This window comes from Phocoena sinus, chromosome 14 (genome assembly GCF_008692025.1).
Source record: "Phocoena sinus isolate mPhoSin1 chromosome 14, mPhoSin1.pri, whole genome shotgun sequence".
NCBI lineage: Eukaryota > Metazoa > Chordata > Mammalia > Artiodactyla > Phocoenidae > Phocoena > Phocoena sinus.
The window spans coordinates 89636763-89651844 of NC_045776.1; the positions used below are offsets into that span (position 1 = coordinate 89636763).

Sequence of the window (15082 nt, forward strand, 5' to 3'; positions counted from 1 at the left end):
CCTCACACCTGCTGCCCAGTTCCTGCTTTCAGGCTGCATTTGAGTTTAGGCCTGGAGAGACTGGAGGGGGGAAAAAAACCCAAGAAACTCGTCACCAGTTCAGTGTTACTTTGTGTTCTGGCTTCCTTCTGCAAGCAGCTTGCTACCGTTTACTTTTTTTTTGAATAGATTTAAAATTTTTTATTTCTTTATTGTTGGCTGCATTGAGTCTTCACTGCTGTGCACGGGCTTTCTCTAGTTGTGGTGAGAGGGGACTACTCTTCAATGCGGTGCACGGGCTTCTCATTGCAGTGGCTTCTCTTGTTGCGGAGCACGGGCTCTAGGCACGCAGGCTCAGTAGTTTGGGCACCCGGGCTCAGTAGTTGTGGCACATGGGCCCTAGAGTGCGCTGGCTTCAGTAGTTGCAGTGCGTGGGCTCAGTAGTTGTGGTGCATGGGCTTAGTTGCTCCGCGGCATGTGGGATCTTCACGGACCAGGGCTCAAACTTGTGTCCCTGCATTGGCAGGCAGATTCTTAACCACTGTGCCACCAGGGAAGTTCCCCGTTTACTTTTTAGAGTTCTCAGCTAGCTGCTTTATGCATTCTGTTCATGGTTTTCACTTGTGTTCAGTGGGAGAGCCAGGTTGGAGTGTACTTACTCCATCTTTACAGGACTGGAGCCATTCATATTTTATAACTGAAACAAAACCCCAAAGTTACAGCATGTATAACGATCATACTAATAAAATGAGAGTATGAGGTTCAGTCTAGATTGAGCAGAAGTATAAAGTGTAAGGAGGAAAATGGTGGGAATTAAGGATGGTTAGGGAAAGCACTGGTCAGATCATGCCGGTGTTTTATAGGTCCTATTAATGAACTTAGAGTTCATCCGTAGGCTAATAAGGAGTCATCAAAAGATTTTAGGCAGGCAGGCGAGCATTTTAGTAAGGTCATTCTAGCTGCAGTTTGGAAAACAGATTTATTGGAAGCGAGACTAGGAAACAGCACAGCCATTTAAGAGTTGTTGCCATAACCTAGGCTAGATGTAATCATCACCTGAACCTTGGAGGTGTCCAGGGAATGGAAGAAGGTATACAGACGGTAACAACGTAAGGGAGTGGACTCAGAAAGACCTGGTGATTGACTAGATAAAAGACATTAAGAAGATTGAGGAATTGTGGTTGACAGCACTCTTTTTGCTGGTATTATTAGCTCCTTAAAAAAAAAACAAGGATGAACAAGTTTGAAGGGGAGGGAAAGATTATATCAATTTGTGACTTACTGAGTTTTGGGTCTCTGGGATAGTCGAGTATATAAATTCAGTAAGCAATTGAGTATCATATTCTGGTGCTTAAGAGAGATATCACAGTGCTTCCCAAAGTTCAGTCCTTTGGATCATTTTAAAATACGTAACCCCAGGCCCCACTCCAGAAATTCTAAGTTATTAGGTTTGGGGTGGAACTCAGGAATTTACATTTTAACAAGCTCCCAGGTGATGCTGAGCTAAAGTAGGATTTAGGAGTTATCCGCACAGCTTCTTAAGATTTTGAATTTTTTTTGTAAAATCCCTGTACACCTGTTGTTGAATTTATTCTTAAGCAACTTTCTTCAGTTTCTTTTCTAAGAAGTTATATTGTTTTTCTATAGGGATGCTAGTGAATTTGTATATTTATATCTCTCAGTCTTTACTGTAGCAATTAAAATACTCTAAACCTTCCCTGCAAATACTGTAATGATTTTTTTAAATTAATAAACTTTATTTTCTTTCAAGCAGTTTTGGGTTCATAGCAAAATTGAATGGAAAGTTCAGAGGGTTCCTATATATCCCCCTGCCCAGTCTTCCCCACTGTCAACATCCCACACCACAGTGGTACATTTTTCACAATTGATGAACCTACCCTGACACATCATTATCACCCAAAGTCCATAGTTGACCTTAAGTTTCATTCTTAGTGTCATACATTCTATGGGTTTTGACAAATGTGCAATGACATGTATCCATATGTTAGTATGATACAGGATAGTTTTACTGCCCTAAAAATTCTCTGTGCTCTGCCTATTCTTCCCCTTCTCCCCACTAACCCCTGGTAACTACTGATTTTTTTACAGTTTCCATAGTTTTTCCTTTTCCAGAATGTCATATAGTTGAATTCATAGGCTATTTACCTTTCTCAGATTGGCTTCTTTCACTTCATATTATGCATTTGAGGCTCATTCCTTTATATCCTTTCATGGCTTGATAACTTTTTTTTTTTTTAGTGCTGAGTAATAGCCCATGGTCTGGATGTACCACAGTTTACTTTTCCATTCTCCTACTGAAGGACATCTTGTTGCTTCTAAGTTTTGGCAGTTATAAATAAAGCTGCTATAAACTTCCACGTCCAGGTTTTTGTGTGGATGTAAGTTTTAATTCACTTGGGTAAATATCAAGGAATGTGATTGCTGAATTGTATGGTAAGAGGATGTTCAGTTCTATAAGAAACTGACACACTGTCTTCCAAAGTGGCTGCACCATTCTGCGTCCCCACCAGCAGTGATAAGAGTTCCTGTTGCTCCACATCCTCACCAGCATGTGTTGTTGTCGGTGAATTGGAGTTTGGCCATTTTGATAGGTGTGAAGTGGTGTCTTATTTTAATTTACAGTTTCCTAATGACATGATGTTGAATGTCTTTTCATATTCTTACTTGGATCTGTAAATCTTCTTTGGTGAGGTTTCTGTTCATGTCTTTTGCCTGTTTTTAAATTGAATTGTTCATTTTCTTATTGTTGAGTTTTAACAGTTCTTTGTATATTTTGGGTAATAACTTGTCAGATGTGTATTTTGCAACTATTTTCTGTCAGTCTTCTCATCCTGTCTTCTCATTCTCTTGACATTGGCTTTTTTAAAAAAAACTTAATTAATTAATGAATTATATTTATTTTTGGTTGTGTTGGGTCTTTGTTGCTGCGCGTGGGCTTTCTCTAGTTGTGGCGAGCAGGGGCTACTCTTCATTGCGGTATGTGGGCCTCTCGCCGCGGCGGCGTCTCCTGTTGCGGAGCATGGGCTCCAGGCACTCAGGCTTCAGTAGTTGTGGCGCACAGGCTTAGTTGCTCCACGGCATGTGGGATCTTCCCTGACCAGGGCTTGAACCCGTGTGCCCTGCATTGGCAGGCGGATTTTCAACTACTGCGCCACCAGGGAAGCCCTTGACATTGGCTTTTGCAGAGCAGAGGTTTTTAATTTTAATGAAGTCCAGCTTATCAATTATTTCTTTCATGGATTGTGCCTTTGGCGTTATACCCAAAAAGTCATCACTCCCTAACATCATCTAGCTTCTCTCCTTTGTTATCTTCTAGGAGTTTTATAGTTTTGTGTTTTACATTTTTGTCTGTGATCCATTTTGAGTTAATTTTTGTTGAGTGTAAATCTGTATCTAGATTCACTTTTACACACGTGGATATCTAGTTGTTCCAGTACCATTTGTTGAGAAGACTGTATTTGCTCCCTTGTGATGTCCTTGCTCCTTTGTCAAAGATGAGTTGACTATAATTATGCAGGTCTGTTCTGAGCTCTGTACTCTGTTCCACTGATCTACTTGTCCAGCCTTTCACCAGTGCTGCACTGTCTCGATTACTGTAGTGCTACAGAAGTCCTGAAGTCAAGTCCTCTGACTGTTCTTCTCCTTCAGTGCTGTGTTAGGTATTCTAGGTCATTTGCTGTTTTGTATAAACTTTAGAATCAGTTTGTTGGAGATCTGTGAAATAACTTGCCGGGGTTTTGATTGGGATTTTGTTGAATCTATATACCGAGTTGGAAATAATTTTAAACTTCCAGAAAAGTTGCAAGAATAGTGCAAAAATACCCATATGCCCTTTACTCACATTCACCCATGGTTAATATTTTGCCGTTTGTTTTGTCATTTGGTATATGATTTTTTTTCCCTGAAACATTTGGGAATAAATTGTATACATCATAGTCTTTAACTCCACATATTTCCTAAGAATAAAGATATGTTTTTTAAACTTCTGTATTATTATAAAACTCTGTTCTCCCAAAATGATAAAATCCTTTACTAAAATTTAGCCTGGAGAAAATCCTGTGTTTATCTGTCAAAAGCATCTGATGGAAAGACACTGTTATCCCTGAATTGAGCTTCACATGTCTGTTTAGAAGGTAGAGGCAGAGTGAGGATGCTAGAAGATATTCAGAGAAACCTTTTTATTCATTCATTCAGAATAAGTTACTGTAAGATGTTCCAAAGGCACTAAGTGAACACAATCTCATTTCTTTGTGGGACCTGAGGAATGCTTGTAGTCTATTAGCATCATTATGAAATTGTCATTTTCAAGTCATTCTGGCAGCAAATAAAGTTTACCTGGAGGTGAGGAAGATTAACTACCTATCCTTTACAATCACTTATCTTTCTGATAGTTCTGTTTTTCCCTCACCTTCAGTTTCTTATTTTTAATCTTCTCCTTATTCACCTACAGCTCTCCTCTGTTTGATGTCTTCTGAATTTCTGGGTCTACTGCTCAGATTTCAGAGTCATATGTGATAACTGTAAAAGAAATGCAATGCTAAGATTTTTTTTTTCAATGTAATTCTCATTAAAAAATGGAGGAGTGGCTTTTATTTTACTCAACACAGAAAATAAGAAACATTTGCTTTGTTTTTTCAGCTTCAGAGTCAAATGGTGAGATCAAAGAGTTTTCTCCAAAAAATGTCATATACGAAGAAGATTCATCCCAGTATTTGATAAGATCTTCAGATCTTTCATTTGAAAGATTTCTAAGCCAAGGCCTTGAGTATTCCAATTTTAAAGGAGGCTGGAAATGTGAGGGTGATACTGAGATGCTGCAGGGAAATCAGGGATATATCGGGCAAGTGACAGTTTCCCATCAAGAAGCCCTGTCTCAACATATGAATGTTAGTACTGTGGAGAGACCCTATGGATGCCATGAATGTGGAAAAACTTTCAGTCGGCGCTTTTCCCTTGTGTTACATCAGAGAACTCATACTGGAGAGAAACCATATGTATGTAAGGAATGTGGGAAAACCTTTAGCCAGATCTCAAACCTCGTAAAACATCAGATGATACATACAGGAAAGAAACCCCATGAGTGTAAAGACTGTAATAAAACATTCAGTTACCTTTCATTCCTCATTGAACATCAGAGAACACATACCGGGGAGAAACCCTACGAATGTACCGAATGTGGAAAGGCCTTTAGCCGTGCCTCAAACCTCACTCGACATCAGAGAATTCACATAGGAAAGAAACAGTATGTATGTAGGAGATGTGGGAAGGCCTTTAGCAGTGGCTCTGAACTCATTCGCCATCAGATTACACACACTGGAGAGAAACCTTATGAATGCATTGAGTGTGGGAAGGCATTTCGCCGTTCTTCACACCTTACCCGGCACCAGAGTGTCCATACCTCCAAAACCCCCTATGAATGTAATGAGTGCAGTAAAGCCTTCCGTTGCCACTCATTCCTTATTAAACATCAGAGAATTCATGCTGGGGAAAAGCTCTATGAATGTGATGAATGTGGTAAAGTTTTCACATGGCATGCATCCCTTGCACAACATATGAAAATTCATACTGGAGAAAAGCCCTATGCATGTACTGAATGTGACAAAACCTTTAGTCGGAGCTTTTCCCTCATTCTACATCAGATAACTCATACTGGGGAGAAGCCCTATGTATGTAAGGTATGCAATAAATCCTTCAGCTGGAGCTCAAACCTTACTAAACATCAGAGAACACACACACTAGAGAACCCCTATGAATATGAAAATTCATTTAACTACCACTCATTCCTTGCTGAACACCAGGGAATTCACACTGTAGAGAAAACCTAAGAATGTATGGATTAAAAAAAAAAAAAGCAGCTAATGCCTTACTTTGACTTCAGAGAACTCTTGGAAAGAAGCCTTATGTGAATGTGCTTATTGTGATGAAACGTGGTCTCTGCTTTACTCAGTATTCTGGAGAAAAACCTAAGGAATGTATGGGAAAGCCATTAATAGCTGTTCATTCTTTTTGTAATACCAGAAAATGAAATCAAACAATACTAAGAAGACTCTTCATCTGGTAGGATTCCCTTAATCTACATTTGTAAATTCCTACCAGGAAAGGATACATGTCCAATAAATGTGAGAAAACTTTTAGAGATTAGGTCTCATTCTGCATCTGTCAGCTCAGGACAGGACAGAGCACATGGGTAAGGGTGTACTTTTTCCTGGACATCAGAAAATTCATAATGAAGGCAAGTCATACAAACAATGATTTCGGAATGCCTTCATGTACCATGCAATATTTATTAAATTCTTAAATACTCTTCTAAGGAGAAAAAGCAACCCTATAAATGAACTTAACATAGGGTGACTTTCTGCAGTATTTCAAACCTACAGAATTATCCTGGGGAAAAACTACCATTGTAATGAGCGTGGCAAAGTCATAAGAGTTCTGAGAAGTTATACTGGAGAGAATCGGTGTGGGAGGATTTTTTACAGGGGGATGTTTGTTTGGGTTTTGTTTTTTTGTTTCAAGGCAAATTCAGAAAAGCTACGAATAAATCTTGATTCATAGTAAATTAATGTAGTATTGGCTGAATTTTTTTCCTACAGCGTGTGTGATTCTGAATATGCAACTATCACAATGTTGACATCAACAATGAGGAGTAGCATGCTTTTTAAAAAACATACAGACATTATAGAAACATCTTTAGATATATTATGGTTTTAATTTTGAGACAGCGTTTGGACTTAAGGTTATGCTAACTCATGTTTACCCTTGAATCTGACTAGATGTCTTAGCCTGAAATAAATGTAAATAAGGTACATCACAGGAAAATGTCAAGGTTGTTTACCTCTTTTGTTCCATTTTCAGTAAGAACATTTCTTCTGTAAGCACATATTTGTCCAAATAAATCAGATTGTTTTCATCTCCACATACACCTGCCCAAACTTTATTTTCCCATTGTAAAGGTTATCTTACCTTTAAAGCATCTGATTGCCTCCTTTCAAGAACTTCTCTTGCGTTTAGTACATGAAATATGTAATTTAGAACTTGAATGAGTGCCTCATTTAAGCATATTTTTTCACGCATATATAATTGTTCTTTTACAAAGTGAGAGGCTGGCATATTTCTTTTCCATTCAATGTAACAACAAAACACAGCTGTTGCCTAATATTTACTTTTCTAGAGCAATTCAAAGCCTCAAACTATCAGAACAACACTGCATAAGTCCCCTCTTTCCTATAGTGGTGGCCAGTATTAATAATTTCCCTCACACCCTGTGGCAGTCTTTGGTGAACAAGAATGTATTTGTCATCTCAGAGGTGTGTAACATTCAGAGGTGTGGCCATAGACTTCTCCCAGGAGGAATGGGACTGATTAGACCCTGCCCCCAGTTTTTTATATAGGAATGTAATGATGGAGAACTATGGGACTCTGGCCTAAGGAGTTTACCAATCCTCCAAATTCAGAATCTGAATTTAGGTATCTGCCTTCTCCATAGGAAGTATCAGGGGGTGGGCTGTAAGTTGCCTGGCTGAATTTGTACGCCATGTTCTTGAGGGAATGTTTTAAAATTGGCCCAAGTAGGAAATGGCATGCATTCTTCTGTTTTTGTTCTTCTTGTAGTAGCATCTCTTCCCTAGGGTCTAGGAAAACCATAATATTTTGAATTATCTCTTTTCTCCTAGTAAGCAGGACTTTTATTTCGAAAGCAAATGTGACCTCCTTAATGGAGCAAGGGAGAGTGAAGAATGATGGAGAAAAAAGTGGGAAGAGGCCTATGATCAGGTGAGTGAGGGGCACTCAGGAAAGGGAGTGCCTTTGCAGGTAGCTCACCAAATATATTGCTTGAATCATTTTTATCAAAAATAAGAAATTTCCCCTAAAATTTACTTCATGCAACATCATTCTGAACTATGTAACTCACCCAAATATTCCTCTTGTTCATTTGTGGTAAAATATTTCACAAAATAACTATGCTATTTTTAATTTAATTAAAATACAGATAATGTATTAAATACACTAAATCAAAATACAGTTAATTCCTAGGCTATACAGTAAAAGATGTGTCAAAACACTGTTGCCACTGAAAAAACAAAGTGAATAGTTTGTGGATATTTTCATTTATACAGTATGCTTTCTTTGTCATAGCAAGTCAGTGCTGGCAAGGTTCATAGTTGCTTTCAGTCAATTTCAGCACACAAGTCTGTGTTATATCTTTCCGTATTTAACATTTATAAGCTGTGGCACTTTTCAGAGGTAGCAGAAGACCAAAAGAAAAGCTTCCTGTTTTTCAATATGAAATTCAGTAGCAATAGCCGGCCAGACACATTAAGGTATAAAAGCAAACAGTGGGAATAAGGCATATGATGTACTTTAAATTACTTGTATAATACATTATTTCAGTTCCAGTTGGTTTGACAAAGAGATAATGGTGATACATAGTGTGACCATCTCAAGACATGTGAAGGGCTAAACATCCAATTTGAACATTGTGATCTAGGAGTTTATAATATAATAAACTTATAATAAACAAACTTATAAGGAGTTTGTATTACAGACACACAATTGTCTTAGGTTTGCCTATTCAAGTTGTGAACACTTTGTGTGAAACATAGGAAGGAAACCATGATAGCTCTGAAACAGTTATAATATTTTTATTACTCTGTTGTCATGATGATCTAATTATCCGTACTAAAACAGAAGGGAGAAGGGAAAAGACATAGACATTTAGGACAAACTCAAAAGTTCTAATGTGTGTAGTTAGTCTTTTAAGAAGAGGATGACAGAAGAAATATTTGAGGAGTTAGTGAAGAACCTTGCAAAGAGATGCAAGATATCAGCCCTCAGGTTCAGGAAGCTCAGCAAGTTCCAAGCAGTCTAAAGTGGGACATCACCACAACTATGCACATTGTAACAAAAGATAAAGCCTGGTTATCAGGAGCTGGTACAGGGTAGGGGAGAGACTACTTTCACAGCAGCAACAAGAAGACTGCAAGTTTCCATCTCAAATGAAACGATGGAAGAAGATAATGAAACAACACTTTTAAAGTGCTGACAAGGAAAAAAACAAAATATTCGACCAATCTAGATTTCTATACCAAGCTAAAAGTGCTTTAGAGATAAAGCAGAAATAAAGATGTTTCAGATAAACAAAAATGGAGGGAACTTGTGTAGCATGACTGTGCTAGAAGAAACATTAAAGATGAGTTCTTCAGGCAGCATGAACTGGTCCTAAATGGAAACCTTGCAGTGCAGAAGGCAGTAAAGAACACAAGGGGTAAATATAAGTCAGGTATTGGGAAACTAAGGCCCATGGGCTATATCAGGGCCTGTAAGCTAAGAAAGGTTTTCACATTTTAAATGGCTGTTAAAAAGATGACTCTGGGGGCTTCCCTGGTGGCGCAGTGGTTGAGAGTCTGCCTGCCGATGCAGGGGACACGGGTTCGTGCCCCGGTCTGGGAAGATCCCACATGCCGCGGAGCGGCTGGGCCCGTGAGCCATGGCCGCTGAGCCTGCGCGTCCGGAGCCTGTCCTCCGCAACGGGAGAGGCCACAACAGTGAGAGGCCCGCGTAACGCAAAAAAAAAAAAAAAAAAAAAAAAAAGATGACTCTGCAAGAAATATAAATGAATATTGTCAACACAATTATAATACCAGCTGGAGTTTAAAATATACATGAAGCTAAAGAAGCAGGACAGTAACACTTGATTGGAGGGGATGAATGGAGTTGAGTGTAAGATCCTAGTAGCATCAGTGAAAGTACTCATTTCGTTCTCTCGATCTAGGGGCCGACTAAATAGGTGTATTCTATTTGGGGAAATTCATTAAGCTGTACACATTTCTCTATGTATTATGCTTCAGTAAAGTTTTTGCAAGTTTCCCGAAAGATTATTACACTTCAACATTAAAACAAGAAGTTACTATAAATGCAGAAGGATAAGGAGATGGAGCAACAGGTACATTCAGTACTAGTGATGTAAATATTAGTTGTTGCAAGAACAATCAGAATTCTATATTTTCTTAGAAAGCAACAACCGGTGCTTCAGGGGACTTAAAATAAGATACCCACATAGAGTTCAGGCTGGGTCAAGTTTTGTTACTGAGAAATGACCCCAAAGAATTTTCTATTGAATATTATACAGTGCGTCTCAGGACAGGAAACTGTGTTAAATCCTTCTGAAGAGATGGAAGAAATTTCAAAGCAGAGAGGCAGCAAAACTTGCAGATTGGGTGTGAATGACTTGGAAGAAAGAGGTAACACTTTCAAAAAGTCTGCCTTTAAAGACTGGGAGAGAGAAAAGGTAGTAAAGAAAAGGGTAAACAAATTAGTTATCTGATATTCTAAAAAATTTTTTAAGAAATGAATTTTAAGAAAAGTTTTTTTTTTAAGTTTTAAGAAATTCTGCATCACCAATACTCTCAATATCACAGAGAACAATATTATGTAGAAAAATGGAAATTGATCAGAAAATAGAAATTTCAGATTCAATGTGAAACTTTGCTGATGGGTGAAAAATATAATTTTATCTGTTTGCTGTGCCTTAAATTACAGGTGAGTTTATGTCGTGACATTTATCAACCTGTGAATTTCCTGTTCATGTTAAGTAAATATCTCATTTTATTTGTTGTCTTAAAAGAACTTTGTCTGCTAAGGAAATGACAGTTATCTGTAATCCAAATTTCATACATGAACTGCTACAGTAGCCTCCTAAACTGGTCTCCCAAGACTTTTCTATACAATAGTCAGTGTAATTTTCAAAAACTAATCTCTTATGAAAGATTCTTAAAGAGCTTCTGATGGCTCTTCAAATAAAATATAAACTCATGCCGGAGCTGGTAAGGTGTTTTCTAAATCCGGCCTACTCTCCAGCCTGGTTTCATATATGCCTCTCTTTACCACCTTGCCTGCCCACGTTCCAGCCACTGGTCTAGGACTTTTTTTTTTTAAACAAACATGTCAAGATCTCAATGAGGACTTTTGTTCTTGCTGTTGTACTTACCAAGCTCTGTGTCCCTCCACTTCTCCAATCCTCTGTGGATGACTCCTTTCCTTCAGATTTCAGCTCGAATGTCACCTTCTCATGGGGGCCCTCCCTGACTGCCTTATCGAACATATGTTCCTCTAATCATAGCACCTTATTTGTTTCCCTCATATTTTGAATTTTGCCTAGAGGTCAATTTAGATGAAGTCTAAAAAGAGCCCAGGCCCTTTAGCAACATTTTCAAAAAGTGCCTTTAAAAAGCTGTAGATAGAAAAGTTGGCTTAAAGAGTGTAAAAAAAAATTATCTGATTTTAAAAAATGGCTAGAGGGCTTCCCTGGTGGCGCAGTGGTTGAGAGTCCGCCTGTCAATGCAGGGGACACGGGTTCGTGCCCCGGTCCGGGAAGATCCCACATGCCGCGGAGTGGCTAGGCCTGTGAGCCATGGCCGCTGAGCCTGCGCGTCCGGAGCCTGTGCTCCACAACGGGAGAGGCCACAACAGTGAGAGGCCCATGTACAAAAAAAAAAAAAAAAAAAAAAAAATGGCTAGAATCTATATATCCAACAATAGCCTGAGCAAATCTATATACAACTTTGAAGATATTAAAATCATGCTTTTGAAAATTATTTAAGTAGTTCATGATGGAATTGTTTACTATTTAAAAAAATAGACAACTTAGCTCTATTTACTATGTAAACTAGAAAATTTAGCAACAAGTAAAAAAATTACGACTCAGAAATGACCACTGATAACGTTTTGGTATATAATCTTCCAGGATATTTCAATGCACACACATACACACATATTTACAATATATATTTTAATAAAAACATGGTTATACTCTGATATTTTATAATTGTATTTAAAAATCACAGTACAGTAAGTCCCCTACATACAAATGAGTTCCATTCTGAGAGCGCGTTCGTAAGTCCAATTTGTTCGTTAAGTCCAACAAAGTTAGCCTAGGTACCCAACTAACAAAATTGTCTATATAGTACTGTACTGTAATACTTTTCACACAAATACGTAAAAAACAAACACAAAAAGTAGAAGTTTTTAATATTATAGTACAGTACCTTGAAAAATACAGTAGTACAAGCTACATCACCGCTGCTTTTATGCTTGCTTCCGGACATCCTGGGCTTGAAGTAAAGACACTGTTACTGTATTCTATACAGTACTGTAAAGTACACAAAAGCACAACCACTTGTAGAGGATGCATGCACGTGACAATGTACACTAGACACATGAACTGACGTGATCGGACATGCGAACGTAGGTTCGCATCTTTGAAGGTTCGTATGTAGGGGACTTACTGTATATTAGATACATCCCCATTTGTCAATAAATACATAATAACATTTTAATGACCACATTACATTCCATTTTATGGTCATACATAATTTTTAAAAACCAATTAGCTGTTATTGGGAATTTAGGAATTTCAGTTTCTCACTAGAGTATGAAACTCAGATGACTATTGTTACTTATACATGTTTGAATGAAGGGTTCTTTTATAAAAGCTAAGAAAAAATTGCTAGGTTAAAGGTTTAGAATATTCTCGCTTTGGACACGTACTGCTTACCTGTCCCCCAGAAAGGTTCTGTGAATTTATGTTTCCATCAGTAGCCTAAAGAACATGGCACCCTCACCAGTACTGGGTCATTTCACCCCTTTTAATGTAATACACACTGTAGCAGCATATGAACAGTGGCCAAACAAGGTATATGAACTTGAGGGTGGTAGAGGCAGGGCAGGGTATATGAATAATTAAACCTCACTTCTCTTAACAGTCTTAGTATCTGCGTGCCTGTCAATTGTTAGAATATCTTGCTATGCTGAGTGTGACTCCAGCGCTTGGAAAAAAATTTTGATTTTATGCAATTTTTGCCTTATACAATCACTTGAAACCCAATTCTTATTTTAAGTTCAGCCTCCACTGAAATACTAAGTAAACAAATAAAAGGCACAAAAGTTTGGGAAAAACCATACATGTTTAAATAAGTACCTATTATGGGACAAGTACTAGGAATAAAACAATGAACAATTTAGAGTTCCTACCTTACCAAAGCTTAAAGTTTAGAGGGCAAGACACATTATTAACCAGGCAATACTGTGAAGGTGTGAAAAGCATGTTAACGCAGATGTAGGATACAATACCTAAAGGATGAACAGGCCAGGTTAAGGTCCAGAGAGAGTGAAGAGATGGAGCAGCAAGGGCTGTGGCCTGAAAAGACAGGTAAGAGTTTAGCATGAAGGGTCTTGTAGAACATTTAAGGTAAAAGGAGGGAAGTCCGCTTGAGGATTTAAGAGTGAGATGTAATATAACCAGATTAGTACTTGAGACGAATCACCCTGGGAGCAGTATGGAGGACAGATGAAAGGAAAGCAAAATATATTAACAATATTGCTCATGCAGTGTTCGTTGTTATTATGGAACATCTGGAGGGGAAAATGGATTAAATGTACATTATAGTCCATCCACATAATCAAATACTAAACTATTTCAATGAAAGAATGAAACAGAACGACATATACTATGACATAGAAAGATATGATTAAAAAAAGATGGAGGGCTTCCCTGGTGGCGCAGTGGTGGGGAGTCCGCCTGCCGATGCAGGGGACACGGGTTCGTGCCCCGGTCCGGGAAGATCCCACGTGCCGTGGAGCGGCTGGGTCCGTGGGCCATGGCCGCTGAGCCTGCGCGTCTGGAGCCTGTGCTCCGCAACGGGAGAGGCCGCAACAGTGAGAGGCCCACGTACCGCAAAAAAAAAAAAAAAAAAAGATGGAATGAAAGTTATGACTCGATTTCTGTACAAAGAAATCTGTATTTGTATGTACATGGAATGTACAGAAAGTGCACTCATCCACAATATTAAATTTCTAAGGCAGGAGGATCTGTGAAGGAGGAGGACTTTCTCTTGTGTAGGGCTGATGTTGTTTACATTTTTTCTCATATGCATGTATTACTTTTATAATAAAAAAACACCAAGAGTAATAAAAAATGATAGAAGGATACTGGGCTAGCTGCACAGGAAACGTACTGGAACAAAGTAAGGTCTGAGTCAGAGAAACCCATCACAAGGCTGCTGCAGTAAAATCCAGGTGAGACACCGGGTGAGACTGCTTGAGCCCACAGCTGCTGGTGTGCCAAGTCACTGGTGAGCCAAAACTAGTGCATAAATGCCAGCGCCCAACCAAGCAGAGCACGCCCCCTTCCTGAATGCCACTCAAGATGACCTCCTCGCGCAAACGCCACACGCATTTGGGATTCTTCTCTAACTGCTGCTGCTGTACCCTGGAGGGCCGTAAACACCTAATGAACAATGGGAATATTTGGTGCCATAGCATGACTGCAGGTGCTCCTTTCCAAGCTACGTGTGAATCTTACTAGACTAGGAATCTATCATCTTAGAACCTGCTGGGATTTAATCTAGGCTCCCTCTAAATTTTGTTTTCACTGGTCACAGCCTAGTGTCAGCCCACCCTCAGCTCTGATCTTATGTTCTCTGTCAGTACTGCCATCATAACAATGTTCTGTATTCCTCATGTCCCAGCCACAAACCCCAAATTCCTACCCTTGTGGAAACTGTTTCCATGGTGCCCTCTGAGATTTCCCTGAGTGACAAACTCCTTTATGTCCTCAACAACTTCCCTAAAAATTCCCATCATTTCTTTGCACTAACTTAAACTTGGCTACCCCTGGAAAAAAACCTACTCGACAACAGTCACATCAAAGAAGGGCTGTCTATTCGCATGCACTCCATATCTATAGGTTGACGTGTAGGATCAATGTCCCCCTTGCTCACCAATATTACTTCTAACCAATTGTAGCCTCTTGTAAAAAGAAACAAAAGACTTTCTTTGAGGCTCATACCAGCTAGTTTCGACTTTCCAACTCTCTTCTTCGTTGCTATCTTCTATTCAACTGGACTCTCCTTCTTATCCACTTAGACTTTGCTATTTGCTTTGCTGTCTTCACAGGAGGCCCTACCGGTAACCTGGGGGGACTTTCACATGCATAGAATCTTCTCCAGTAAAACCTCTGACCAGTCTTTCATCCATCTTACTCTTGGCAGATAATCTTAGCATGAAACCTACAGTCTCATGTCTA

At 39.0% G+C, this 15082-nt stretch overlaps 1 protein-coding gene across 4 annotated transcripts in view; it reads left to right on the plus strand.

Moving 5' to 3' along the window:
- ZNF140 (zinc finger protein 140) overlaps window positions 1-15082 on the plus strand; it is a 39292-nt gene that overhangs the window by 7796 nt on the left and 16414 nt on the right. For 3 of the 4 annotated variants that reach the window (XM_032603518.1, XM_032603517.1, XM_032603519.1), the window contains one exon: window positions 4639-6559. The exons of the other annotated variant lie outside the window; for it this stretch is intronic. In XM_032603518.1, the coding sequence (XP_032459409.1) occupies window positions 4639-5825 (1187 nt within the window). In that variant the 3' untranslated portion in view covers window positions 5826-6559. Of the gene's footprint in view, window positions 1-4638; window positions 6560-15082 lie in introns of those variants that run through there. 4 annotated transcript variants of the gene reach the window in all.